The sequence below is a fragment of the Chinchilla lanigera genome, unplaced genomic scaffold, assembly GCF_000276665.1.
Source record: "Chinchilla lanigera isolate Chin_1 unplaced genomic scaffold, ChiLan1.0 scaffold00163, whole genome shotgun sequence".
NCBI lineage: Eukaryota > Metazoa > Chordata > Mammalia > Rodentia > Chinchillidae > Chinchilla > Chinchilla lanigera.
Genome location: NW_004955564.1, coordinates 1,208,049 through 1,235,473, shown reverse-complemented (window position 1 = coordinate 1,235,473; position 27,425 = coordinate 1,208,049). Strand labels below are relative to the sequence as shown.

The following is a 27,425-nucleotide window of genomic DNA, read 5'->3' as shown; positions in this document are numbered from 1 at the left end:
GTCTTGGTCACACCAGGAAGTCTCCCCTACAAACACCCCAGGAGGTCACAGCCCTAGGGCCTGGAGCTTCCTTGTATAGCAAAGCCTCATTCATTTGGGCCCGGGGCTGCTGATTTTCCATGATTCACTCACAGCATGTGGCATGTGTCTTTAATAAAATGTTTGAATTTTTTTCCCTTTATGGCTTTTCAGGGCCAGAAGCGGAATATGAGCTTCCCATTGGAAGGATGCTTCACTCACATGTATTGATTAATGAGTAATGGGTGAATCATCTCACACTGTGGTGCTCAGGCCTGAGCTGGCTCTGCAGTCATCAGGGGGCTTGTGTGACACTCATTCCAGGGCCCCAGTGCCTGTCTCTGGGCCTGAGAATCAGTATTTCCTGCAACTTCACAGCAAATGTAGAGGTTACAGGTCCAAAGGCCACACTTTGAGGAGCACAGATCCAAAACTGAGCATGACTTTAATTTCTTCTGGTTTTAGCTGAATCCATCTTCATCTCATTCTTCCAGAAACACTGAAACGACACCTAGGATTTGGAGGCAGATTTATTTATGTCAATGCGTACTAATCGGGATCTTTCCCAGAATATCAGGCCCTGAATCTGGTTGTCTAGGGCTTCTATGGGATAAGCAAGCAGGAAGTACAGAGACAGGATGGCTTGTCAGTGGGGATTGGTTCTTACAGTATTCATCATAATGACCAGCTGTGTATCACAGTGACCAGTTCTTTCTAAGAGACAGAAGCAACCGGAAATGGAACAGGAACTGTTACCTGGGCAACTGAGAAACTGAAGCATACTGGCTGGGGGGAGGGTGGCATTTTCTGTTACAATAGGAGGTAAGCATTAAAATAAAACACAACCAGGGAAATTAAAAAAAGAAGAAGTTTGTCTGAGTATGTTGCCTAAATTATCTCACAGCTTAGAGTGGTATATGTAACCCGCTTTGAGGAATACCGATGAAAAGAAGGTCAGGCCTAAGGAGATACCTTATTTTCAAAAGAACAAAAGTAAGTTCTAGAATATTAGAAATGATAGCGTCTTGGCATTCTCTGCTGCTACCTTTGCTGCATACATCTCAGCCATTGTGCGTCCTGAGATTCTAAACACCCATGACTCAACTAACAAGGACCTTTCCGCTCATACTTCTTTGTGACACCATGAGCTGAATTCAACTCAGCCAATAAAGTCATTCTGATTTACATTTTCATAACCCAACCTTCGGTTCTCCAAGTGTGACTTTCATTTTTAGGACAGAGTTATTCAGTCAATGGATATGCAGTCTATTTAAAGGGATATTTATCACCCTTGAAGAATCTTATTGCCAAATCTTAATAGTCTTTCTTAACAACAAAGGCTTGAATTCACTATCAAGATTAAGAAGTGGAGCTTGAATGAGCTTTGCCAAAGCATCTCAGGATGAAATAGATTAAAGTCTGCAAATGAGCAACCATTGGGAGTGAGAGTCAAACTAATAAGCAAAAATATCCCCGTGTTTCCTGAAGGCCCTGGGGACACTGGAGATGAGCCCAGAGGGCTGGTTGCAAGATGGAGACGTAGACCTCCTGGATGGTCCACCAGGTGAAGCTGGGTGACCTTTTGTGAGGCTGAAATGTTCCCAATCTTCACTGCTTCATCTGTGCAACAGTGGTGGTGAGGACTATATGGAAATATCTATGTGGTCTGCCGCCCCTGTTTCCTTGCAGAGTAAATAGTTGAAGTGCAGATCTGCCACTCGTGTCAGAGGTCTCCAAAACCACCCCCAGTTTTAGTGATGTCCTATGGGGACTCAAAGGACTCAGCATGTAATTGGATTTATAGGTAAGATTTATTACAAGGAAACTTTCCAGAGCAAACTGGAAAAGACACACAGAAAATGTCCAGGGAAATCAGGAGCAAACATTTCAGGATAAGCACACAAGCCACACTTAACTCCCCCTGCAACAACCCATGGCAAGAGCTGTGGAATATCCTCTACCAAGGAAGCTCACTGGGAACCGGGAGTCCAGAGTTTTGATTAGAGTGGTCATGTCAGCAGCCTCTGCCAGGCATGTCCCAGATTCTGGACTTCCAGAGGGCGATCAGGAGTCAAGCACTGACCACACTGTTTGAACATTAAATGCAATGAGCCACTCTTACCAGCTAGAGTGTGGGAACCCTCCTGAAATCCAAGTTCTCAGAGGCCAGCCAAGGACTACCTTGCAAGCAGGACTTCTTGAGGCTGCAGTCACTGATCTACCAGCTTAGCTCTTTTCTGCTCAGCATCAGGGAGGAGGAATAAGGCCTCTCCTGACTCTCTGGCCTTGGCGACAGTAATGCCCCCCCAGGTGTCCTGCCCTTCTTCCTGTCATTCAGCCTATCCCTGCAGTATAGCCTTACCTATGTGCGTGTGCAGCCTGTGCCTCCAATGGCTTCTCCTGCATTTGCCATGGCCGTGCCTTCCTCTTCCTCCTCCTAAAGATGATTTTCTGACCCCATCTAATGCTCCAACTCCTGTCACTCAGCTATAATCTTCCTATAGAATTGCCCACTCTCTAAAATTATCTTTTGCTCTTTCTTCCACCTGTTCATCAGTGTTTTTTCCATTTGCAGGACAATGGATATTCCTCCTGTTCACTATTAGTGTCCGCTGTAGGGCTGAGTGGGTGGTAGGATAATAAATGCTCATTTAATAGTTGTCTCATGGCTATTGGGAACCTTTCACTTTATCTTGAAGAATATACAAAAAGTCCTACATTTTTCCTGTTTACTAATTTATTTTCTTTGGATGTTCAGGACAGTTTTACAAAATATTGAGCTTACAGAAAGTTCACCAAAATAATATCCTGAAGATGTTGAGTGCCTCTGTTCTTTTCAAATCCCGTCTTTCCACAATTGCTCCTTCTCTGCATGAGCCTAATTCGCTGGTTCATGGAAGGCTACAAAGAAGCACACGGTCTTGTTTACACTCAGAAATTATGGGGTATTCTGTTTTCAACATTTTGGTCTTAATTCTCCCAGTAGTTTTCCAGTTCTGTGATTGATAATTGCAGGAAAGGAGAGTGCTAGGTCACTGTGTTGGTCCCTCGGTCTCCACTTTGCTGGGACTCTTTGTGGGGACTCATTGCCCTGGCTGCTACTGACTTGAGTTCAGAGGTCTACAAACGTTTTCATAAGAGGTGAGAGAATAAATATTGTAGACTCTGCATGCCGTGAAATCTCCATCCTACCTTGAGTCTGCCATTTAAGTGTGAAAGCAGACATGGACAGTAGGTAGACCAATGAGCAAGACTGTGTTCCAACCAAAGTTTATTTACAGAATCTGACAGTGGGCCAGATAGGACCCATGGGCAGTAATTTTTCCAGTCAGTGATTTCACTAGTAAGGATCTAGGACAGGAGCTCAGGAAGAGGGTGGCAACTAAGTCTCTGCAGGCTGCTATGTCCTTCCACTGGAGCAGGAGTTGCAGTTCCTCTCCAACAGCCCCCTCCATGCACCATCTCTGGCGGGTCTAGCACCTGTTCTCTCCTTTGCCCTTCAGGATTAAATGTGATGTAGATGTTTTTCTGATACGGGGATGCCAACATATGCTCTGGACGCCTCTTCCCTGACCCTAACCATGTTGTTGCTAGACCCTGTATCCATTTCTCCTCACAGAGCTTCTTCCTGGGATCAGGAAAGCTTGTGTGACCAGGTTTCCTGAGATATGGAAATTTGGGCACAGAAATCCAGATAGTCCTTGGCAAAATCAGGACAATAAATCACCTTAGCTGGGACACAGCCCTCCCCCCTGTCCTATCCCTGGCTTTTGTTCTGACCTCTGCATCTTCCATTTGGGTGATAGCCTTGCTAAGTTCTTGTAGATACAGTGCTTAGAGGAGTCTGTGGCTATTACCATGTATATCTCTTTTCCGGGGCTTATTTGCCCTTGGAATAAAGACTGTGGTGGTGTTTGCCTCCCTAGAGAGACTCCAGTGTAGAAGCTCTTCCTGATAATGTATTTTGCACTGTATAATTTTTGAAGATGATTCCTTCTCCTCCAAATTTTACTATGGGGAAGATATGCTATTTTTCCATATGAAGAACCAGGCTTACTTTGAAGGCAGTTGGATTAGCAGAAGCTTTGAAATATTTCATGAATCCAGTTTGGGTTGAAAATATCCATAGGACTGACTCATGAAATTTCAGGTAATTGAACTTCTAGAGTTAAGTAGACTTGATGATAATAACAATACAAAAAAATGTCTTTTGCAAACTAGTTCAGCTCAAACACTCTTTTCTCTTCTTAGCTCAAAATTTGAAGAAGGTTGCTTGGAAGGGAGAAGAGACTAGCTTACCCTCACCTCACAGTCGTGTTGTAATAATAGGAGGCTCTTCTGACTTCATCATTTGTATCCAGATGTCCTTCTTGTTTTCAGTGGGAATCAGGCTTAAGTGGTTGGTGAAGAGGGTGATGGTTTGATGCAGCTGTGCAGCAGAGGGAGGAGACCGGCTATTGGCCACATTGATCACTTTTGCATGTCTGTGTCTTTGGACACACAGGCTAAAGAGAAAGGGTCTGGGGCTCTGAAAATATCTTAAGTAATGGAGCAGGCAAATGCAAGTTCCCAGGACCTGGAAGACAGCAAATATAAAAGCACTGTTAAGCAGGGGAAGCTTTGGTGGAGGTGGCGGGCTCACTGGATTGCCAGAGGCTTCTCCACCGCCCGTTGGAGACAGACCCTCATCTTGTGATTATTAGTAGATGAACATGAAACCTCAGGTGTTTGGGGAGGAGCAGGAGAGCAATGTACAGGGTGTGATCAAAATATACAGTAAATGCTTACATTAAACACAGTTGTCACAGTAAAATGCACATTGTCTTTAGTCCCCTCAGAACACTCCCCCTCACTTCAAACACACGTATTCCATACTTCCTGCCACCCCTAAAGCAGCTCTGGAAGTCCTCTTTCGAAAGTGTCTTTATAAAGTACAGTCAACAATATGGTGAATGTTGCTGCCGAGTGTCATCCGATGGAAAGGCCGGATTATGAAAACACAACAGTGTGTCCTCATCAGCCTTATTCCCCACCTCTAGTTTCATACAGCTTCTGGCTCTTCCCCAAAGTCAAATTGACTGTGCAATGTAAATGTTTTAAACTGATTCAAGACACTGAAGCAGCCGTCACAGCACAACTAAAGACCTTTGTGAAAGAGAACTTTCAGAACTGCTTCAGAGAGTGCAATAATAATGAGATAAATGTGTTGCAAGCAGAGGAGAGTATTTTGGGGGGGTTCGTGGCAATGTGACTTTTGCTGTAATAATTATTTTAAAGTACATATTCATCATCATTTTCAATTATAGCTCGTAAGTAAATGCCTAGGCTTGGTTGTAGAGAAATCTGTATAAAGTCACACGTACAAGCCAAAAGTCATTTTAAGTTGAATGTAAGGGAGACGACAGCAACTGAAATAACAAAAGGCAAAGGATATTTGTTGGTGGGTACAAATGGGTCATAGTCCTAAAAATGAAGGCCTGTCCGTCTGGAAGATATCTTCATGAGGAATGGAGTGTTGCCGTGTTTGATTCCAGCCCCTAGTGCTGTGCTGTCCCAAATCTAGACACTTAGTGAAAATCCTTGATGTTTAAATGTTAGAAGCTAATCCACAAACTAAAGGGCATCTAGCAGATACTGTGTCCCCATAGGGCCTTCCAGCCATCCTCATCTGTGGCATCTCTGTTAGGGCGTGTCCCTCTGCCCTTGGAACAAAGCCCATAGCTGATATTTGACTGGGAGCAGGTATTGTGGTTGACTCTTGTGTTCTGAACACTATAAAGTACTATAGCAACTTTCAAGGTCAAAGTGATTAGTTCCAAGCTTAGCAAAGAATGGTTCCCTAATTACCTCAGAAGCCAGGATTATCTCTGATCATTTGAGTTAGGACTCTGGATAGGACATCAAAAGCATTATTTAAACAAAACACAGTCACAAACCAAGGATTCATTGCATTTTCTCTTACTATAAAACCAAACTATGGAGCCTCATTTTGCCCATTAGTAGAAGAGTTTTCCAGGCTGTTTTAATTCATATGTAAGATAACCCCATTCTCTACTACAGTATATCTCTCTGGGAAGGATGAAAGCTCTAGTTTGTGTCCTAGTGGTTTACACGTATAAAGGCTGTGCAAAAATCCATGCAAGTTCTTGGCCCAAACAACCCAGAATTAGGAACTGGCATTCCAAGTTTTGTGGTAAAGATGCTTGCTTTATGAAATCCAACTCTACACATCTCTTTCCAAATCATCATTGAATAATTTCACATTAGTCGCTTGCAATTGGCCATGATAAAAGTATTTGCACCATGGAAATTGGCAGACATTATGAAGGAAAGTATTTCCTTCTTGGAGGGCTGCTTGTACCCACTTAACAGTTTTACCTTAGGTTCCTTCGTGGCTGGAGGACTCTACTTCTTCCTTGAAGCCTAAGTCTAACCTGCATTCCACTTAGATATTATACTGTTATCTTCCTTGCTACTCTAGAAACATAAAGTAGCAGGGGAGGGTTGCATGTTAAGAGAAATGATTTTCTAGTTCCTACCTTTTCAAAAGTTCTTACCCCTTAAAATAAACCTGTTAACAAAAAGAATAAAATTCTTTAAATCACCGGGGTAGTTCAGTTTTGAGACGATTAAATCCTGATTAGTAACCAGCAGCTGCCCTAAAGAGGTGGTAAGGACTCCTGTCGTTCATAGTCTCTCACACTGGGCATCTTCTGTTTAACACAGAAGGGTGCACCTGGAACACCAGCGACATTGCTGTGGTCTAGGCCAGTGTTTTCTTAGTGACCTCTTTTAACCTTCCTTCAACACTGATCTGACTGGGCCCTTTTTTTATTTCTACTGGACTATTTTGTCTATCTTTAAACTTTTAACTGTGTTTTAAAAGTAGATATTCATGCAGTATATCACTCTTTCCTATTAGGCTCTGTGCTCCTTGAAAATAGCAGGTGTTTCTTACTGGTTTGTATATATCTTGGCACTGGCACATAGTAGGCACTCAATAAATGCTACATCAATGAGTGAGTAAAAAGATTGGTAATTGGCATAGAAAGAGCAGTCATTGCAATTCCTTCTGGTCAGTCAAACAAGTATTTGAGGAAATTTTTAACTGAACTGTACATGTCAGTTAGATTTTAAAGAAAAAGATACATAGTTTTATACCATATCCTAGGGGAAATACATGCCATTATGCTAAACACAATAAATCCCTCGCCCTCAACACCAATTTTTGCTTGGTTTCTTCTTTTCTTCTGGAACTTTTCAGAGTTAGAACCTTTAGCAGAGAAAACAATTTAACAAGATAGACATTTAGTTCAATAGAAGAATTTTCTTAGTGTGAAAAAATAAATTACAAAAAGGACTTTGCCTCTGAAAGATAATTAATAAACCCTTCCTGTGTGGTGACAAATCTGACATCTTGTCTAATGTCTGGCAGAGAAGACAGTGTTGAGATCTGCACAGTTAGAATAAAATGTTCCACTTCACAGCAAGGCCAAGTAGGATCTGATAATTATTTCTAAGCGAGAAAAGGTCATAGTCTAGTTGTTGAATTGACACAACATCAGGTCTGGATATGGAGCTATTCACAACAGCAAAATCTTCTTGTAGATTTCATGATTTCACAAATAAATATTGTTGGGAATGTGAATGACCATGGAGTGCCTTGTCTTGGACACTTTGGACCAACCTGAATTTATAAAACTTTTCCCATCCTTCACTGAAACTACTCATGGGTATGGTAGGCTGGATAATTGTCCCCTAAGCATGTCCATATCCTATTTCCCAGAACTTGTGATGGGACCTGGATATGCAGGCAAGCATACTTAATCACTGTGATCCTTATTAAAAGGAACCAGGAGGAGTCAGAGTTACAAACAGCACAGAAGTGATGAGACACAGAAAGAGATCAGAGGATGCTACATGGAACAACTTCAAGGTTGGAGGAAGGAGGTCATGAGTGAAGGATGTTCATAGTCAACCTGGAAAATGAAAGAAAACAAATTCTCCTGAAAGGGCAGAGCCCTGTGGGCCCATTTTACACTTTATGACTGTTAGATAATAGAATCATTTTTAAACCTCTGAGATTAGGTTATGGTGTTACAGTAGCAATACGAGTCTACTGTGTAGGTACATTTCCTGACATCAGTGCCTGAGATGAGGACTGGGTACAGGCAGTTTTCTGAGGGGAGGTGACCTGGAAGCAAGGGTGGAGGAAGGGGCCAAGGTAGGGAGAAGGAGAAGGAGCTCCAGTGTGTTGAGGAGCCTGGCACTCACTGCTTTAGACTGGCAGAGAAAATTCGCAGGCACCTCAGGGGCTCATAGAATTTCTCCCTGAAGTGTCAGTATGGATGAAGACGGTCGGGCTCTTCTGGGGAAATTAGCTCCTACTCATCTTCCAGCTCTGCTTGCCCTCATGTTAAGTTTGTCCAGCAGTGGAGGACCAGAGGCCCATGCATTAACAATTTCGACCCCAGCCCATGGCACTACTGGAAGATGGTGGAACCTTTCTAAGGTGATGCCTCACTGGGGGGAGTTAGCTCTTGGAGGAGATAGTAGAACCCTGGCCCTTTCCTACTCTCTTTTGCTTCTCAACCACCATGAGGTGAGCAGGCCTCCTCTGCTACACATTCCCACCGAGATGTACTGTGCTGTCTCAGGCCCAAAGCAGCAGGGCCAGACAACCATGGACCAAAGGCTCTGGAATAAACATTTCCTCATTTGAAGTAGCTCAGCTATTTTGTTACAGTAATGGGAATCTGACCAAGACAAGGAGAAGACCAGAAACAGAATGTAGAGATTGAGCACACACTGAGGGTCAAGGCTGAGCTCTGAGTGAACTGTCTGCCCTCCTCAGCAGCAACGAAAATCAGAGATCAGCTTAGGGGCTGGGCTCAGGCATCACACGGGTCCTCTGCTGGGCTGCATCCTCAAATTCCATCATTTCCTAAGTCTCCTATTCATCGTCCCTGTAGATTCAGTGTTTTGTATGTAGACCAGACAAACACCAGTGCCTGGTTTGTCATGGGTATTTATCAGTTAAACTTTCTGTGGTTACCAGGGCTCACTCAAGGCTACCTCACTGAGGGACTCCTTTGCTTGATTTGAGGGACGTAGTCTTATTCATTTAGCACCACTGATTCAATTGCCAGCATTTCATAGGCAAAATGCCACCGGCCCTGGGCACACAAATCATCTAATTTCTGCTCTTTCTAGTGCAAGAATTCAAATTCTTACAAGTCTGTGCTTTGCTATTTAAAATTTTCAGTTGAACCTGCTTGATTAGTCTTGGGATCTTAACAGTAAAGAGTTAATTCCTGTTTGAGAAAAAATGTGATTTCATTGAGTAGATCATTTTTGGCTCTGTTTTAGTCAGATTCTAGGAGAAGAGGCTTATCAATTCAATTCTATTTTGAGAAAACAAAACACCTTCAGATAATCTTGAAAACAACCCAGAGCATCTTGTCCCTGCCAAACTGCTCTGTTTCATTCACTGGTATGCCACGGTGTTTGCATTTACCATACCCGAGTCTGGAGTATTCTTTCTTATACTTTGCCTCTTAAAAAACTTCAATCATCTTTCCAAAATAGTCTTGGTCCAAGTCATGGTCCAAGTCCCTCTTCTCTCCTGAAGTGTATGCTATTCCTCGTTTCTTACATCTACATCTTATACAAGCCCCTTTGTGTTATATGAATAATAATAATAGCACCGAGGACCTACCGTGAGCTAATATCTGTCCTACACCCTTTAAATTCTGGGTGTGGTAAACAGGTGTGACTATTAGTTATATTATGAAAATGACGAAAATAAGGCACATTGAAGTTAAAAACAACTCATCCGTGATCACACAGCAACAAAATGACAAAATTTGGATTTGAACCCAGGCGTGCTAGCTATGGAAACTTTGTGGTGAACTACTTCCTAATTCACAATACAGTCATCCCTTGCTATATCACAGTTCTCTCATTGCGGCTTCACTGTATCACAGGTTTTTTAAAAAAATATATCTAATTCGGTATGGCAGAGTTTTTGTTATATCACAGGATTTTGCAGTATATAGGTATTTGTATAATATTTATGATTTTAATTATTTTGCCTAAAAAATTTAAAACCATATAAAAATATAAAAAATGTTAATTCAAATATATTAAAAGAATATTAAATTGAAACAAACTACAGTTTATGTTTCAACAGCAGATGAATACCATACTGCACACAATGGAAATGCAGTACGCCACTACTGCTTGTGCAAGTTTGCCAACGTGAGATTGTAGACGGCATGCTATTGGCTGATGGAATGGAAGGCAACCAACCACAGCACTGTGCTTTGTATCCTGGGCACTGACTGGCTCAGTGACTGTAGCATTGGTCTGTTTGCTCTCCCACACTGTGCCCATATGTTCAGCATCTCTCCCTGTCCACTTCACATTGAGTACTCATATAGAATTTTACGTTGTTAAAATTACATAGGTTTAAGAGTGTAGAAAGTCTTTATGAGTATATGAAGTGTTTATAAGAGTGTGGGAAAGGTTAATAAGAGAGTGGGAAAACCTTATAGGAGTGTGGGAAGGGTTTGTAAAGCCTTCAAATGTATAGAAATAATAAAATAAATATAATCCCTCTACTTCATGGAATTTCACCTATTGCTGGGGTCTTTGGAATGTGACTTCTGTGATAGGTGAGGGATCACTGTATATAGAAAATTATGCTGTATTATCTGCTTCTCCTTCTGGATAATAAGTTTACTAAGGGCATTGTTCATTTCTAATGTGTAGCCCAGAGACTGGCAGATAATAGAAATTTTAAATTTTGACTAGGACTATTAGTGAAACAATGAACCTAGTGATTATATCACAACAGTGATATAAAATACATCAAAACTTAAAAGGAAAAATTACTAAGACCAAAGAAAAAGAGCTGTCCTTACTTATGCTCCAGAAGAAGAATTTAGGACTATTATCGCTATGTCCTTGCCAAAAGGCTCCAAAAATTACAACCTTCTTTCATACTGTCTTCCTATGAACTCCCCATTTCATTCCAACCATCTTTTTTACTCCAGCCATTAATTTGCCCAGAGTATATTTATAACTTGGAAAAAACAATATCTTCTGACTGTCCATGGTAGAGGTAGTATCTTGGTAGGCTGTATGAGTTTCATGTGGCTGCTATAACAAATTAGCAGACATTTAGCAGTATAAAACCACACATATGTATTATCAAACAGTTCTGAAGTCCAGAAGTCTGGGATGTGTCTCATTGGGCTGACATCCAGGTGTTGGCAGCAGTACTGGAGTCCCTAGAGGAAAATCCTGTGATGTTGTTGCACTTTCAGGCTTCTAGAACCTACATTCCTTGGCTCCTGTATCCTGTCTCCATTTTCAAAGTCAGCACTACCAGTTGAGTTCTTCTCATGCCATATCCTTCCGCTATGGCTTCCATCATTTCATCTCTTTTTTCACTCTTTTGTCCATTTTTCAAAGATACCTGTGATTGCACTGGTGTCTCCACAAAACTTAAAATAATAATCCATGGAAGCTACTTACCAATCTTAATTACTCCTTATCACATAACCTAATGGGAAGTAGCAGGAGGACATCTTGTGGGGACTGTTATTCTGTCTGTTTTGTTTGCATTGTCTCATTAGAACCTCTTAACATCTGGACCCAGTAGATGGTATTATGTTAATTCTACAAAAGAGAACATGAATTCTGGTCCCAGTGCAGTAATTTGCCAAAAGTCATAGAAATGACCACATAGCTAGGCTGCATATTTGGATTAATTTTGGCTTCTGGTCTCATACTTTTCTAGACACATTCAGCTTCTTTTTAATAATTTCAGGAAAAGTTGTCAAGTGGTGTTCAATTAGCAGTGAGGTCCAGGATATTGGTTTTAAACTGTATGTGAGCAACAACAGGACTCAGTATTATAGAAGTATTCTCTCATTTTCTTTCTCTGCAAGAGATAAAATAATTTCTAAGTGTCTATTACCTTAACATCTAGAAAGGTAGTAGCTGCTGTCCGTCCCTGGGGCTTTCAAACACCTGAGAACATTGTAAGGAAGTCAGATTCAGCAGGAAGGTTGATGACATGAATTTATTCTGTATGTGTGTGTGCTCCGGTGTTTGAGTGAGCATGTGAATATGCATGTATGTGAGCATGTGGGTCTTAGAAACGTCCTTTCCCTTCATGCTTTCCCTGTTGACAGTGTGCCTTTATAAATCCTACCTACTCTGTGTTTTTGGTCATTGGCAGGATAAAAAAACAGTCAAAATAAATGCTGTAACATTTTTATATCCTGCAAGTGCATGATAGTAGCCTTTCTTCCCCTCCAATCTAAGACCCTCCAAACTGATTTCAGTAGACCAAATGTGACAAGAGTAATAGCGAAAGTGAAGGCTCACAGAAAAAGTGAATTAAGTCAGGGAAACGAAAACAAGAATCTGGGCGACAAGGGCAAGTTTGTTTAGAAAATATCATTTGGGACCTGACTTAAGAGAGGATGAAAACAGGTTGTTCACAACCTGTTGAGATAATTATTTGTGACAGGAAATTTCTTTTTATGTATAACTGCTTGAAGACTGTTGTGTCTTTTTTTTCCCTTCAGTTCTGCGATTTTTCACTGGCCACTAGGACATATCTACAGTGCCAGCTGTGTAGGCCAAAGTTCCATGCTTGTTGAGTGTATAATCAGCTAAGGTAGCTGTGGTGACAAATGTCCCCATCCCTGGCCACGTGGCACAGAACCCCATGCGTAGTCATGGTAGCTCCCGCTCCTCCCCACATTAGCAGTCCTTTGCACAGGGACTTATTGCTGGCCTCTCTCTACTGGAGGATGCTAACTTTGTGGGAGCCCCTCCTTCCTACTATTGTGGAAGAGGAAAAAGAGATCACACAGGACATTTCAGGGGACATGTCAATCCTAGGTGTCATGACAGTCCTTCTATCCACATTTGGTTGGCCAGTACTTGGTTCCATGGTCAAAATTACTGTAATGAAACCAGAGGCACAAGCTATGGATACCACTGCAACACATGGCTAGAGACTTACAAGGAGGGTTCCTGGCTCAGGGGTCTTTTCCAAAGTCTAAAGTGCAGGTGATCAACTCAGAAGCCTGGAGGGCAACATGAGTGCGTAACTGAGTAGAGTGAGCGGCTGCAACAGCTCAGGGAATGGTGCTAGGGACCGCTAGGAAAGGTCATCCTGTGAAATGTGATAATTCTGCTTTATGACACAGAGCTCTGGATGCACTAGCCACATCTGCTGACCACATCCACCCCATATGCCAGCAGTTGGCAGCCTCTAGTCTGGGAGGGAAAAATCCTTTCTCTGGAACGAAACTCCAAAGTTGGTTATATTCTCAAACCAGTACCTGTCAGGATAAACATCCCCAACCCCATGTTTTCAGAGACAGAGTTCTGCATTGCAGCAAAGAAATACAAGCTAAAAAGAAGTATAAAGAAGGTGATGCCAGGACACACTCTAAGAATGCTTCACCCTTTCCCAAAAGCAGCACAGTTCGGCCCCTACGGGTACTGATGTTCTCACTGAGCAGCTGACCGGACATGCTGGGAACCTCTGGTCTCCGGCTCTCAGAATCAGGTCTCTGCTCTTTCTCTGTGCATACTTCTGAGTCTGGGCATCCACTGGACAATTTCACAGCAGCAACAAATAATATTTTTGGAACATCAGTGAATCCTGGGGAGCACCAGTGATCCATGTACATTAGTATTAACAAAATACATAGAAATAAACATAAGCATTTATTGAGCTGTTACTATGTGCCAGATACTATTTAAGTCTCTTTACAATAGTTAACTCACTTAATCCTCATAGTAACCCAGAAGATGCCATTACTACTCTCTTTTTACATCCAAGGAAGCTGAGACACATGTCAATGGTCAGCGCTACTTCGAATGGCAGAACTGAAGCTTGTGCTCACCAGTGTGCCTCAGACTGTGCTCATTATGGGTCTGAGATATAGATCTGCTTTCTTTTCAGACACAATGTCATTTTCGTGTAATAGAAATCCTTTGGGCATCATAAAATTTGATAGCAGCCATGTTTCAAAGGTGTATTGGTTATGTATTATTTATGAGGGGTGAGCCAATGCATAGATGAACACAAGAACCATTTAGTAGCCTTTCTTCCCCTCCTATGGTATTAAAGTTGCTATGGTATTAAAATGAAATCTGGGGTGTCCTGGCATGTACCGTGGTAAAGTTAAAGAGCACTTGCATAACAGTACTCCCGGTAGTACAGTATCTTTAAACAAGATACACATGATAATGTTGGAGAAGAATTTGCCTGGTTTTGGAGTAATGCCTCAGTACTAATTCCTGCAGCAATGGCAGGATGCTTCATGCACCCAAACTTAGTGAGACTGAAATTGAAGAATGGGTATCCATGACAAGTTCATGTGTAGGCACTGTTGCAAACACTTCTGTGAAATCAAGGGCCCCAAACAGTAACTAGTATACTCCACCACTATTGGCCAGTAAGGTACTCAGATTTAGGAAAGTACCAAAATAGTCTGGGTTGTTTTTTAAATGCAGTTTTGTAATTTCAGAGGTGTGTTAATAAAACCTAAAGAGGCATACAAGAGTTCATGTGGAAACAGCATGTGTTGGTTAAAAAAATTAAGTCTCCTTTCCTTGGCATGTGCCTAGCCAATTCTTACTCGCTTCTGAGTTGAAAGCAAAATGTCCCTTTGGTGGGATTGATTTTCCTGCTGTCTCTTGATGAGGTTAGACTTCCCTGTCCCCAGCTTTGACGTGCTCCCAAAGGGACCTGCATTTCCCTTTTAATTGTAATTATCCAATTAATTAAATTAAGGTTTGTTAGTACATCTTTCCTTTTTTAGACCTTAGTGTTTTAATAGCATTTATTGACTTTTCCCTATGCAGCACATTTCTAATTGCTTTGTATGAATCATCCTACCGAACCCAAATGGCCACATTCACGGCTCATCTCATTTTCCATATTTTTCTTGATGAGAAAATTGAGGCACAGATCAGCCATAAAATTTACCAAATCACATGGTCAATAAATGGCGGGGCCAGGATTTGAGCAAGGAAAAGGGCTCTTGCATCCATGTTTTTAACCACTCAGGATCATGTTTTTCTATCAGTGCCTGGGCAGTGTCTAGCAAAGCCCTCAGTGGGTCCTGGGAGGTTAACAAGTCTCTGCAAATAAGTGAATGAATGAACAAATGATCTGACAAGTTCTCACCTCACTAAGCCACACTTTGCCTAGCAGGGTGCTGTATTCGTCATGTTACAAACCATTTAATCTGAATGTTGACTGGCATATCAACTAACCCGAGAATTTGCAAAGACCCCATTTCCTGAGGGTCAGCAGTTGGAAGAGTTTTTTTCTTTTGTAACTCTAGAGGAATCCTGAATAGACCTTGCCAAGGCATGAGGAAAGAGACTGGGCCAGATGTAGACAAAGGTGGAGAACTCAACTCACCCATACAGTACCACTCCTTGTCTCTAACTGTGCTTTCTTTCTCTCTTGCACTCTCTCTCTCACCCTCTCTCACTCTCTCAATCTCACTCTCTCTCCAGTTCTTAAACTCAGCATCCCCAGGGAAATTGCATATCCCCTTAGTATGTAATGGTATAGTATGAGTGCTTTAGTGGTCTGGGATTTGAGGGTTGAATTAGCCAATTAGAAGGTTAATACGTGATTGTAGGCATAGGGTATCTGGTGGTGACCCTTGCCCATTTGCCATTTAACTGAATTAGTGTTGGCCCATGACAGATTTTCTGCTTGCAAAATCGCCAGCAAATTATCCTGAGTTCTGAATCTGCATTCTGAGTATATTCCACTTAGCATGTCAGTGTTATGATCGCTTCATAAGTGATCTAATGAGATCCTGGTCTCAGGACAAGGGAAAGTTTTACAAGCCAAGCTGTACAGACACCAGACAATAGCATCCTTCCCCTTTGATTTAAAAAAGATGATGTCAGGCTGGGTGATGACTCTCGCATTTCAGCTTCTCTCATGTGGCTCAGGCAGGCCATACCATCAGCCTCTCAAGATTGATTCTTGCTCCTGTTCTTTGGGGTTCGGTGTATTTCAGAAGGCTGGTATTTAGAGAGAAGCCCTGGTTCCACAGCTTCCAACCTTTTGCACTGTCCTTTGACTTTTTTTTTTTTTTTTCGGTTTTTGGTTTTTCTCCGGTACCGGGAACCGAACTCACGACCTTGCGCTTGCCAGGCAGGCGCTTTGCCGCTGAGCTAAATCCCCAGTCCCTGCACTGTCCTTTGAGTTTGCTGCTAGGGATAATAATGAGCTTTTCTCAACTGTCTGTCTGCAGTGGTTAAGAGTTTGAGGTCTGGAATCAAAGTTTAGTTTCCTAAGAAACAGACATGAAGTTAAAGATCTGAGTGTAGTTTATTTGGAGGGCTGGTCTTAAAAAAAAAAAAAAAACCACAGAGAATGAGGGATGAGGAAATAAACTGAGGAAGAGAAGGCCGCTAATGAAAGGTGAATTATCAAATCAGATAGGCGCAACTGGAGCTCAATTCCACAGAAAGGAGACAGAACACAGGCCTCCAAGTTATCTCATTGAAAGAAGAGGGAGCTGGGGTATTTATGCTCCAGGCCCCATTAGATAGTCACTGAAAGCTGTTCCTGGAAATGTTAATTCCCAAACTCTCTCTACTCGTGCCATATTCAGGTTAAAACAATTTTGGGACATATCAGTCCTATCCCTTGAAGTGGAAGGTTTGAGGGTAACGGACAGGACTCTGTGTGCAAAACCAGAGGACACTTCAACCTAGATTCCAATCCTGACTCCACTTATCTTAATCATAGATCTTGGGCAAGCTTGTTAACCTCTCTGAAAATTCATACCCTTCCTTTATAAATATACATCTTTTTTATAATACATACTTCACAGGGCTGATAAAGAGACTGAAAGAGATTACATATATAGCGAGCTTAGGGCTGTGTTTGCCACGTGATAAAAAGAAACAAAAGTCAATTTTCTTTTTTTTTTTTTGTCAATTTTCATTAAGTATTACCGAACCTCTTCCCTATGCCTGTCTGTATAATAGGTAGTCAGTACAAAGAGGTGAGAAAAAGAGGCAATGCCTATTATTACAGTCTTTGCTTACTGGACTTTAAGTCCATTTCAAATCTAAGTTTCATGTAGGAGAATGTCATATTTCAGATTCCAAAGCATCTGATTTGTTTGGGTGCTAGATGCGATATCCTAAGGATTTGCAAAGGCAAAACCGAGCCTTTGAAATAAATTGTAAATTTAAAATCTTCTGGTAGCCAAATTTACAAAAGTAAACATAAATGGGTAAAATGCAGATTTATAACATATGTATTTAGTCCCACATGTAAAATAGTAATAATTCAGTGTATAATTAATGTAAAATTATTAATTAGATATTTTATATTTTTTCTAACTTAGTCATTAAAGTCCAACTTGCATTTTACACCTACAGTGTATCAGTTTTAGACCAGCTGCACTTCAGGTGCTCAACTGCCACCTGTGGCTCCTGGCCACCATGTTGGACTATAATAGAAGTCTAATGGCCTTGAATTACTTTCAGAAGAAATTCCAGCGGAAAAGTTCCATTTTCTTTTTCTTCCTCTGCATAGATGACAATGCTTCTTTGCGTATGTGAAAGTAAAGTTGGTTTTAACTCACGCATCACAGGAAATTGACAGTTTTTATAATGAAATTTCACACATGGAAACCATGGTGAGATTCTTAGCAGGTGTAAAAATCTGACGATGTTATTTCTTTAACTGCAACTTAATGGAAGCTGCAGCAGCTGTTCTCCTTTGTGCATTTTCCAGATCTCATTGCCAAAACGCGTTGTTGGCAGCCACAGGAGAAGTATCAACTTGCTTCTTCATTTGGGAGATGAAATTAAAACCTCGGCTCCTTTCTAAACGTCACAGATTTGGTAAGAGAGAGCAGGGCCAACACACAAGCCGCTATTAAAATATTGATGGCTTCGGTTTCCTCAGGTGCTGCTGCTAACATCTGCAGAAGATTTGGACTGCACGCCTGGATTCCAGCAGAAAGTGTTCCATATCAATCAGCCAGCTGAATTCATTGAGGACCAGCCGGTTCTAAACTGTAAGCAATGCCACTTGACGATGCTCTTGGACTAGTTTCATATTTAAATTCACCAGTGTCCAGGAATGTGTCTCCAGATATGGTATTTTCTAAGCTGGTGTTCTCTGATCATTTTTCATGCCACTATTTGACCCAGGGTGGAAGATTTTGAACCCAGAGACTTGTCAGCTTAGGGGTCAATAGAATGGTGTGCGTCTCTCTTCAGTATTTTACCATCCAGTGTCTCTCAGAAAAGGGGAGTGCCAGCCTCCATTGTGAGTTCTCCACAATGTAAAGGAAATGAAATCCATTTCCCCTGGGCACACCCCAAGAACAACATCATCACCTTCCTGAGGATTGTGGTTCTACCTGTAGTTTCTCATACATAGCATTAGATCAAATAATGGTGAAAGCATGATATTGGTGGTTGAGGGTTTTTAGACACAGGAAATCACAAACTCTTATTCTTGAATAAGAAAATCTTCAGAAAAATCCAAAGCCCCACTGTTTATTCTGTGGATAAATCTCACATTCCCCAAATTCTAATTGATTTCCTTAAAATATGCATCCCTCAGATCTGTGGTTATGATCTCTTCCTATTTTTAACACCAATATTATATTACTTTACATGCATAGTTTTTACACAGTAGAATTTAAAATCAATGGCAGATATAACCACTTAATTGCAGGCTCTTGAGAGCCATTCTTTAACATTTGGGAATGAAGGATATGAAAACAATGATCTAATTTGGTCAGATGCTCTATGGCTCTTTTAAGAAAGGAGACTGCACACTTGCCATTATGGTCTCAGATTTGTTCCCCAGGCCAGCCACAGGTCTTTATTCTTCATGTGTGTGGCTGGAAAATTTAAAGAAAAAGTACGGGAACCCCACCACTCCCCCGAGTGGATTATCCTGTACACACTGTAGGAGGGGAAAGAAGGTCCTAATGAAGAGGCAAGGGCCAGCATCCAGGGAGCTGTCCAAGGTGAAGCCTAGACACATCCTGATGCAGTTACGCCAATGGAACCATCTCAGTAATTACAGTCTGTCATGACGAGGTGCCGGGCTGGCACGATGCATGAATTCCAATATGTGATTTCCTGGTAATCTGATACCTGAGTGACTCTGGGGTCAGGCCACCAGGAGCCTTCATTTGGCTTTTGATTTTTATATTTATCAGAATCAATATATTTCAAACAGAATTTGATTTGTGAGAACTGTTTTTCTAGCTCTCCTCTCCTCTTCTCTCTCTCTGTGTTTCTCTGCTCACTCTCTCACTCTCTCACTCTTACTCTCTTTTTCCAAGTGATTATCCCAGGTGGCATCTATGTTAACGTGCGTGGAAATGTGAAGCCACCCTGAGTATGGAAATTAATAGAGTTGGTATGCAAAGCAGGTCCATAAATGTGATTGCTTCTGTAATCTTCATGACACCAAACAGCTTTTAATTCAGTGCTGAGAAGCTGGGAACAATCATACTTTGGGGGATCTTTTTAATTTAAACTAGGCCATACTGTACATTCCAATATCATAGTTTTGTGTGTGCCTGACTGTGTGTATGTGTTTAATCCCATAAGTAATTAGGTGGGCTACGGTTGTTGCTTCTGTATAAGCTAGTAAGTGCTAAATGAGACTAAGTTGATTGTCAACGAGCAAATTCAGGAGAAGTCAGTGATGTGGGAATTGTGCACATTTACATTTTATGCTTGTGTGTGAGTTGTTGGTCGGTAAAATCTGATTGCCTCTCAGAGAACTTTCATGTCCACATATATTACTCGGACAAAAAACAAAGAGCAGACCTAGTTAGGTACTTTTAAGTTCATCTCAATCAAATGATTGTAGGTCATTCCGAATATCAACTTTGGGAATAATGGTGAAAGTGCTTAAATGAGGAAGCAAGTTTCCACAGATTTGAGAATTTTTATTGAATATTATTTAGAAAAATCGGGAATGCTAGAAGTAGTGCTTTGCTTTATTCTACTCACAAGAAGAAATTTTTAAAAAATGAATATACTTTCCCACGTAACCCATCTTTTAAGCCAGACACCCTGACTTCAACTCTCTCTACCTTCTGTCTCATTTTTTTCATGCATTTTCTTATAATTTGACACAAAATTCTTCTATTCTGAAACAGTGTGATTAACGGAGACAGTCATTAAGGTTGCATACTCCTGGAATGAAAACCCTTCAGCCACAAGGCCAACATCTGGATGAGAAAGGCAGGATCAGACAGAACCAACAGCTTAAAACTCTCTGATGTTTGAGTTTGCATACCAGAGATGCAGTGAATGGTTAGAGATGTTACAATTACACAAATATAAGTCAATGTTTTAGGTAAAAATGGAGATGAAAAGAAACTAGCTTCGGAAGATCTTGAGCCCATTTATGCTATTTGCACATTATGCTATTTACATATTTTCTTTATGTTTGCTATATTTAAGAGCCTTGCCTACAAGTTCTTGTGAATTTCTGTGTTGCAAAAGGTGTAAACAGAGCATAATCAATCAGCTGATGTCTGCACTCTTTACCACTCCATAAAGCTATCTGAAAGCATTGTCTCTTTGCCTGACAGATGTAGTGTATCTGTTCATACCCAGACTTGTATTCAACCAATTCTGTGTTCAGCTTTTAGCAGGTTACAGGGAATGTTTATTCTGCCCATGGCTCCCTCCTCTCTTTGTTCTGACACTAATGTTTCCTTTTATCCTTTTTCATCTTCTTCCCCAATTCTCCACGACTTATCTTTTTCTGCTTTAACTGTTACTAATGGTCACCTCCACTCCTTTTATTTCCCTAATATTTTATTCAATGTTCACTCTGATACATCTTTCCCTCAGTTGTTCTAAAGCCTTTTATTTTCTTCACATCCAAATAACTCTTTATTCCACTCTCCTCTCCACTAACTAGACTTGCTTTCTTCTTTAAAAGACCATTTTTCAACAAGCTGCTAAGATCAAAACATGGTACCTCACTATTTCTTCTAATGTAACCAGCAGAGCTCTTTCATTGTATTTTTCACAGTGTGATACAAAGCCTCCAACTCAAGGTAACTTGAGCAAAACTTTCTTGGCTTCATCTCAGTCTTGAAAGCAGAGGTGGGAAGATGTGGTTATCTCCCCTTTCCCTGAGAAGTACAAGGAGAATGAGGAAAAGAGTTTAAAGGGCAGTAAGTCAGAAAGAGACACTGATTAGAGGTCTTTGGACTCAGGGTGGAATCAGTGAGGAATTTGTGGGAGGGGTTTCACAGGAGACCCCTGGCACCCAGAACTCTCTCACCCTGGTGTGGTAGCTCTATTATTTTCCTATGGTAGAAAGTGTGTGTGTTCTAGTAGCTGCCATCTTGATACCAGTGCAGTTGATTAACAACCCTGATTGCAGCCTCCAGCTAGAACCCATATCAGAAGTCCTTTAGGCTTCAAAGAATAGTTTGCCTGGGAAACTTATCAGGTACCTGGCCAGGATGGGAACACATCAAGTGATAATCCCTGATCATCACGTGTTCTTTAAAATTGCCAAACTCCCATCAGTCCTATCCTCATCAGTTCAGACAGGCCTTTCTGGAACTGTAGAGATCTGTATTTATTGAGTTCCCTATGGAAAACCACAGCCTCTCATGTCCAATAGGGATCCCCCATTGGTCTTGCAGTCACTAAAAGACTGTACTTTACTTCTCCCTTCATCCCTCCCCATGGTCTCCATGCACACAAATACACAGAAACGCACATGCATAGGGAGGAAGTACAATGCCTAAGTGTACTTGCAATCCAAACTGTATAATCAGGTTTTAAAATAGAGAATACACTGGTCAAAATGGGCTAAGCGCTGCTGTACTATCAACCCCCAGGATCCAACACCAGAAATGTTTGTTTCTCATCCAGGTCATGTGAGTGCAGGTCGGTGGCTCACTTGGGTGGCTCTCCTCTCAGTGTGAACTGTCAGACAAGGGGTCAAGAGAGAGTGTGGGGAAGGTAGCCCTGGTGCTCACCCATCTCAACTGTGAGGTGACATGCATCATTCTGCTCCTTTTCATCAGCAGACCTAGTCTGTAGCAAGAGGTGCAAGGGGCTGTGGAGGAGTACACACAGTCATCCTCTGTGCAGATTTTAAAACAATATATTAGACTCCAGGCAAAGACAGAAATCATTCTCAGAAAAGGCACCTGTCTCCTGTCTATGTGGGACAGAGTTCTTCAGCTGAAGCAGGACGGTGGGTCATCACCCTGACAGGGCACCTCCCACTGAGTGGTGCTGTCCTCCCTGCTCTCTCAGGAACATGGGGGGCAGCCCTGCCTTCCGAGGGTTCTAATAAAGTTGGACCCACTTGCTTCCTCTGAAAGACTGAGGTGCTGTGGATAAGATCACACAGGTAGTTTTGAGCCCACACTGATGAGAGCAAAAATACCTACACAAGCAAACATTAACTGTGTGACAATGAGGAAGAAACTTGAATCATCCAAATGAGAATCATCTCATCTCTATAAGAAGGCAATGGCAGACCCTACTTCTCGAGCTGAACCAGCAAAGGCAGAGAATCTGCTTAGCACACAGTTGGTAGGAAGAGGAGCTGTTCGCAGGACTGTTATTATCATCATTCATAGACCAGTGGTAGATTCACTGCCCTTACCATGGCCTCCGGAACCAGGCTTCCAGGAAGACAGATCATGCTGACATAAAACTCTGAACAAATCAAGGGGCATCTACAGCAGAGGCTCAGGATATTGGACTTCTGGAGAGGTATCACGCTATTCTTCAAAAAGATCTTTGAAATAAAAACTCTACCTGTAAAAACTTTGCTATTCTTGAATATCCAAAAGTTAAGTAAATTAAGGAGAGAGGGAAAGTCATTGTTCACTCTAAGCAAGAATTTCTTTTAAAGATTTGTTTTTTATCAAAAGGGGAATAAAGACTAATTACTGAAGGAAAGGCAATCAGGGCTTTGAGTAAATTGTACTTTGTGAAACGTGTATGGAATGTTCCCACTGACCATAGTTTACCTACAGCTTGAGGAGCATGCTGGTCTTCTCTCCTGCTGTTCTGGCATCCTCCAGAAGTTCCATTGTGGTACTTTTCCCGAGAAGGACGTAGGGATAGTTCTCAGGAGACTTCTTCATGAGGGACCACATGCTGGTGCAGACAGAAGGGAGGTCACTTGTAGAAAATGTGACAGGTGTGCAGCTGCTGGAGCACACAACCACAATGCAGCTGACCAGCGCACCTCCCACGGCCTGAGAACTGGCAGTGTCATGTTGTGTGCTCCCTAGCTGTTCAGTGTCCTCTTGAATCTCACAGCAACCCTTAGGGAAAGATGCATCTATGTGCCCATTTTACAGATGAGAACCCTGAAGGTCAAGTGAGGTGAAGATATTCACCAAAGATGGTATCATTTCCAATAGTGGTATCAAGATTTGAACCCAAAATTCTAGAGCTCTAACCTATGGCCAAAGTCCACTGTCTAGTGCCTCTCATTTTTGTTGAGGTTGGTGGTGATACATCAAGGGAATTTGCCCTCTAAATGTTTTATCACTGTCATCAACCTGGGTGAACTAGAGAGAGAACTTACACTGCATACTTTTTTCCGCTCATAGCCAAGTTCAGTCTTCCTCTGTAATACAGGAAAAGTAGCACTTGTTCTTTACTTTGGATCGAAGCACTGCCAGATTGTCCACCAAAACACCATCTGGTTATGCCACCACGCCACTGACCTTGGTTAGCAGCCAGGTCATCCAGGGGTGCGTGAAACTGCATTAATCATATTTGTACTTAACATACATGAGTCATGGCTTTTGAGGGTGTTTTTAATTGACTATAAATCAAACGAGGAACTTGAAAAATGAAGGCAATTAATGAAAAAGCAATGGGAGAGGTGTTTTGCATCCTAACACAGGAAATACATTGCGAGTGAATTAAATGTCAAAACAAAGGCCCTTTTGACCCTGCTGAACAGATTTCATTTGGATGGTAATAAATGCATGAACTTTCCAACCTGGCAGGTAGAGAAATGCCTGCTTCCTGAGTTCCAGCTGACTTAGGCTTTTGTCTGTCTCTATTTTCTAATCTAGAGAGTTTCCTGAGTTATGTAGCTCTTGCATTCATATATTTGTAGTCTTATATTTGTGACTTTAAGACATAATGATGATAATTCCCTTTCCATTTTCTGGTCATCCTTCACCCTCCTAACCTATTCTTATTATTCTCAGATTGAAAGACCAACTATCTGATTAATGAAATTATTTGGTGTCACCTATATTGCAATCTAGACAGGCTTGAAGAAGGCTAGGTTTCGGGTGGCATGTTTGTTTCTCGTTGTCATGATGTGTACCAAGGAAAATTACTCTGGCACCACCTAGTCCATTCCATCATTAGAAGTCGATGATACTTGGGGTTAGAATGGAGATTACTGCTTATGTTAATAAGAATTCTTCCTGTATTTAAAGAGTTCTGTAGAAATGTAATAATTTTGTAGGTTTTCCCTTCTCTCCCACTGATGTATTTGTAACAATTTAATAACCAGTCAATTAATATTTATTATTATCCTCATAAATGCATCAATACTAACTTTCTTAGAAGCATGAACTAGTACAGTTCAGTGGCTGTAGGATAAGAAACAAATACATGTATTCATCAGGGAGAGATTTGAAGCTATGCCGAAATTCCTCCATTGGACTTGGGTCCTGAGTTGTACTGTGAAAAACGAGAAAAAGATGAAGTAACAGGTGAAAGGCCTTGCCAGAGAGGGGCATGGGAGCAGAGAGGGCTCTCTTGGCCTAAGTTCTCTTATCAGTAATGAGTAAACCACGGATGTCCCACTATTGGCCCTGAAGGGATTGTTCCAGAGACAGGTCCTGGTTGGCTGCAAGGGCGTCTGAAGTATTTCATAAAAGAAGCTGGTCACCAATGCTGAGAACTTTACTTTTAAGAAATCGCAATTTCTGAGTATCTTGGGCTTCCAAGACAAACCCCAGAGACAAGCTACTTGGGTACAAATCCAAAGTCAGCCTGCTATCAGGTAACTTAGGCATATTGGGAAACATCCAAATTAAATGCGGAAAATCCTAACTATACTTCAGTTTCCTCATTTGGAAAATGAATATTACAGTGGCCACCACCCCAACAGGTTGTTTCAAAGATTAACTATTAACCTGTACAAAGGGCTTAGGTAGCCGCTGGTCTATAGCAAACCCCAATTTACTAGCTGCTGGAATTATTGCAGGAATAATTGCAGGTGAAGCCTTCCTTGTGGCCTCTCTGGCTCCAGTGTCTTCCTGACAACCAATGTGCAAATTACCTTTAACTTACAGGCATCTGAATTCCCCTCCGTGGAGTCGCCACTGCTCTCAGACTGCTGTGAGTCCAACCATGAGCCCTAAAAGACAGGATGCGTGTGTTGTTTCTCTCACATCATTGCTGTAGTGGACAACCGTTGTTTTGCAAGGTTACCAAAGCAGAGGCGGAGCTAAGTGGTAAAAGAGCTCGACTGGCGGGCATTGATCAAAGACTTTAAAATCTATTTTCCACGTTCAGAACTGTCAGCAAAGGTAGCGTGTGACTGGGGGCGATACAGTCATATGGCTGGATTTCTGGGGATTCAGAACAGGAGAGAGAGGAGAGGGAAGAGTGGGGAGGGTCAGGGTGGCCTGGAGCCATTTCAGAAGCTCTGAGTTGGAGATGGTAAAACGGGTATCAGGGGAGAGACGGAAGGGAGCTGGCAGTGTGACTGGGCAATAGAGGACTATGAAATAAATGCAGAGCCCCTGAGAACTCCCCAAGAAGAGCAGGCAGTGAGGAGACAGATTTTACCAGAGATGCAGAATCACCGGACGCTACTCCCAGCTGAGTCACGGACGTGTATGACTCTTCCAAGACACGTGTTGCCTCATTTATGTAATCAGAGATTACAGGCAGGGATATTAGTCATGGGTATTTTGGTTATCAACAACTAAGTCCAACTGCCTTCAACAAATGCATATGAAATTATCATTTCACGTGATTAAAAGTTCAAGGTCCACATGGACTTCAAAAACACCTGGATCTGCATGCTGTAATGATATCATCAGCATGGTCCTCGCTCCCCAGCTCTGTTTTCTGTCATGTGGGTTTCGGTCTTTAGTCTCAGGAGGGTTCCCTACAAGATGGCCACATCTAGTTTAGTTCTGGTCTTTTTTCTTTCAGCTCAACAATCCAGAGCCTCTCTTTTCCAAGTGTTCTAGCAAACCTCTCATGGCCAACTATACATCAGCTTCGGTTTTATCCCTATCTGCAAACCAGTCATGGAGCCCAAGAAGACTCAGTATCACTATTGCCCAGGCTGGGGAAATAAGATGCTGCTCCCTGAAATAAAGAAATTAGGCTGGGCTGGTACAAACAAGAGAGCCCCCCACAACAGTGCTGTACTCTGTGGCTAAGGTACCTTTCTGTGGAGAGCTCAGGCTGTGCTCCATAAGTGAAAGTTTTTAGAACCCAGCACACATGTAAATACAAGCCTTTCAGGTGGCAGGGGACAAGGACAGTCATCACATCATGCCAGGTTTCTCGGTGGTGATGCTGGTGAGCAGATTGCTTAATTAAGACTGTCAAATCCTAAGTGCTGCCATATGGCCTCACTTTTCAACCTGTTGAGTATCTTCACGCACATGGTCCTGGAACTGTTGTAAATCTCTTTTATTTCTGTTTTTCTTCAAGGGATTAAGAATACATGAACATACGGATATGAAGGAGCATCTCCTAATTTAAGGTATTAGAACCACATGAATCAGGCTGCTTAATGAGGAAGGCAGGAAGATATAAATTGGGAAAGATTAAGCACGGCTTTAAATAGTGTAAGAAGGCATACGATCTTATTATCCTGTAACAGATCAAATTCACACACATCCTAATAATCACAGTGCCCTCTGTCTGTCCTTTTCACATTAATTTTCATGGAAATTGCTTGTTGGCTGGAGAGCAAAGGGGTGGGAGGTGCACATCTTTGCTTTTCAAAGTATTTTGAAGCAGTTTTGTATCAGACCAAGTTTATATTCTTTCTTCTGGAGTTAGGAAGAGAGGATAGGTAAGGAAAAGGCATACATTGAGTCCCTGTCAGTCATTTAGCCAATTATTCAAGAAACACTGCATGGTCACCTTCCTCACATGCTGTGTTGAGTTCAAGGGACGAGGCTGTGGACTGGATCTAAAAGCTGCCTTCAGAGCTAGAGCACAATTCTGGGGTGTGTGTTGTTGGGGGTGGGGGGGTGCAGAATCAGTGCCTAAGAATGCATGTAAATGAAGCCTGACAAAATGAGGAACAGTGCTGTAAAGGCAGTAAGACCCGCAGGCAGGATAGAGAT

At 41.8% G+C, this 27,425-nt stretch overlaps 1 protein-coding gene across 2 annotated transcripts in view; it reads left to right on the top strand.

The window, feature by feature from the left end:
- The window catches only part of Cdh13 (cadherin 13), a 1,142,761-nt gene that overhangs the window by 314,407 nt on the left and 800,929 nt on the right, over nt 1-27,425 (top strand). For both annotated transcript variants that reach the window (XM_005413239.1, XM_013509197.1), the window contains one exon: nt 18,011-18,122. In XM_005413239.1, the coding sequence (XP_005413296.1) occupies nt 18,011-18,122 (112 nt within the window). The remainder of the gene's footprint in view (nt 1-18,010; nt 18,123-27,425) is intronic.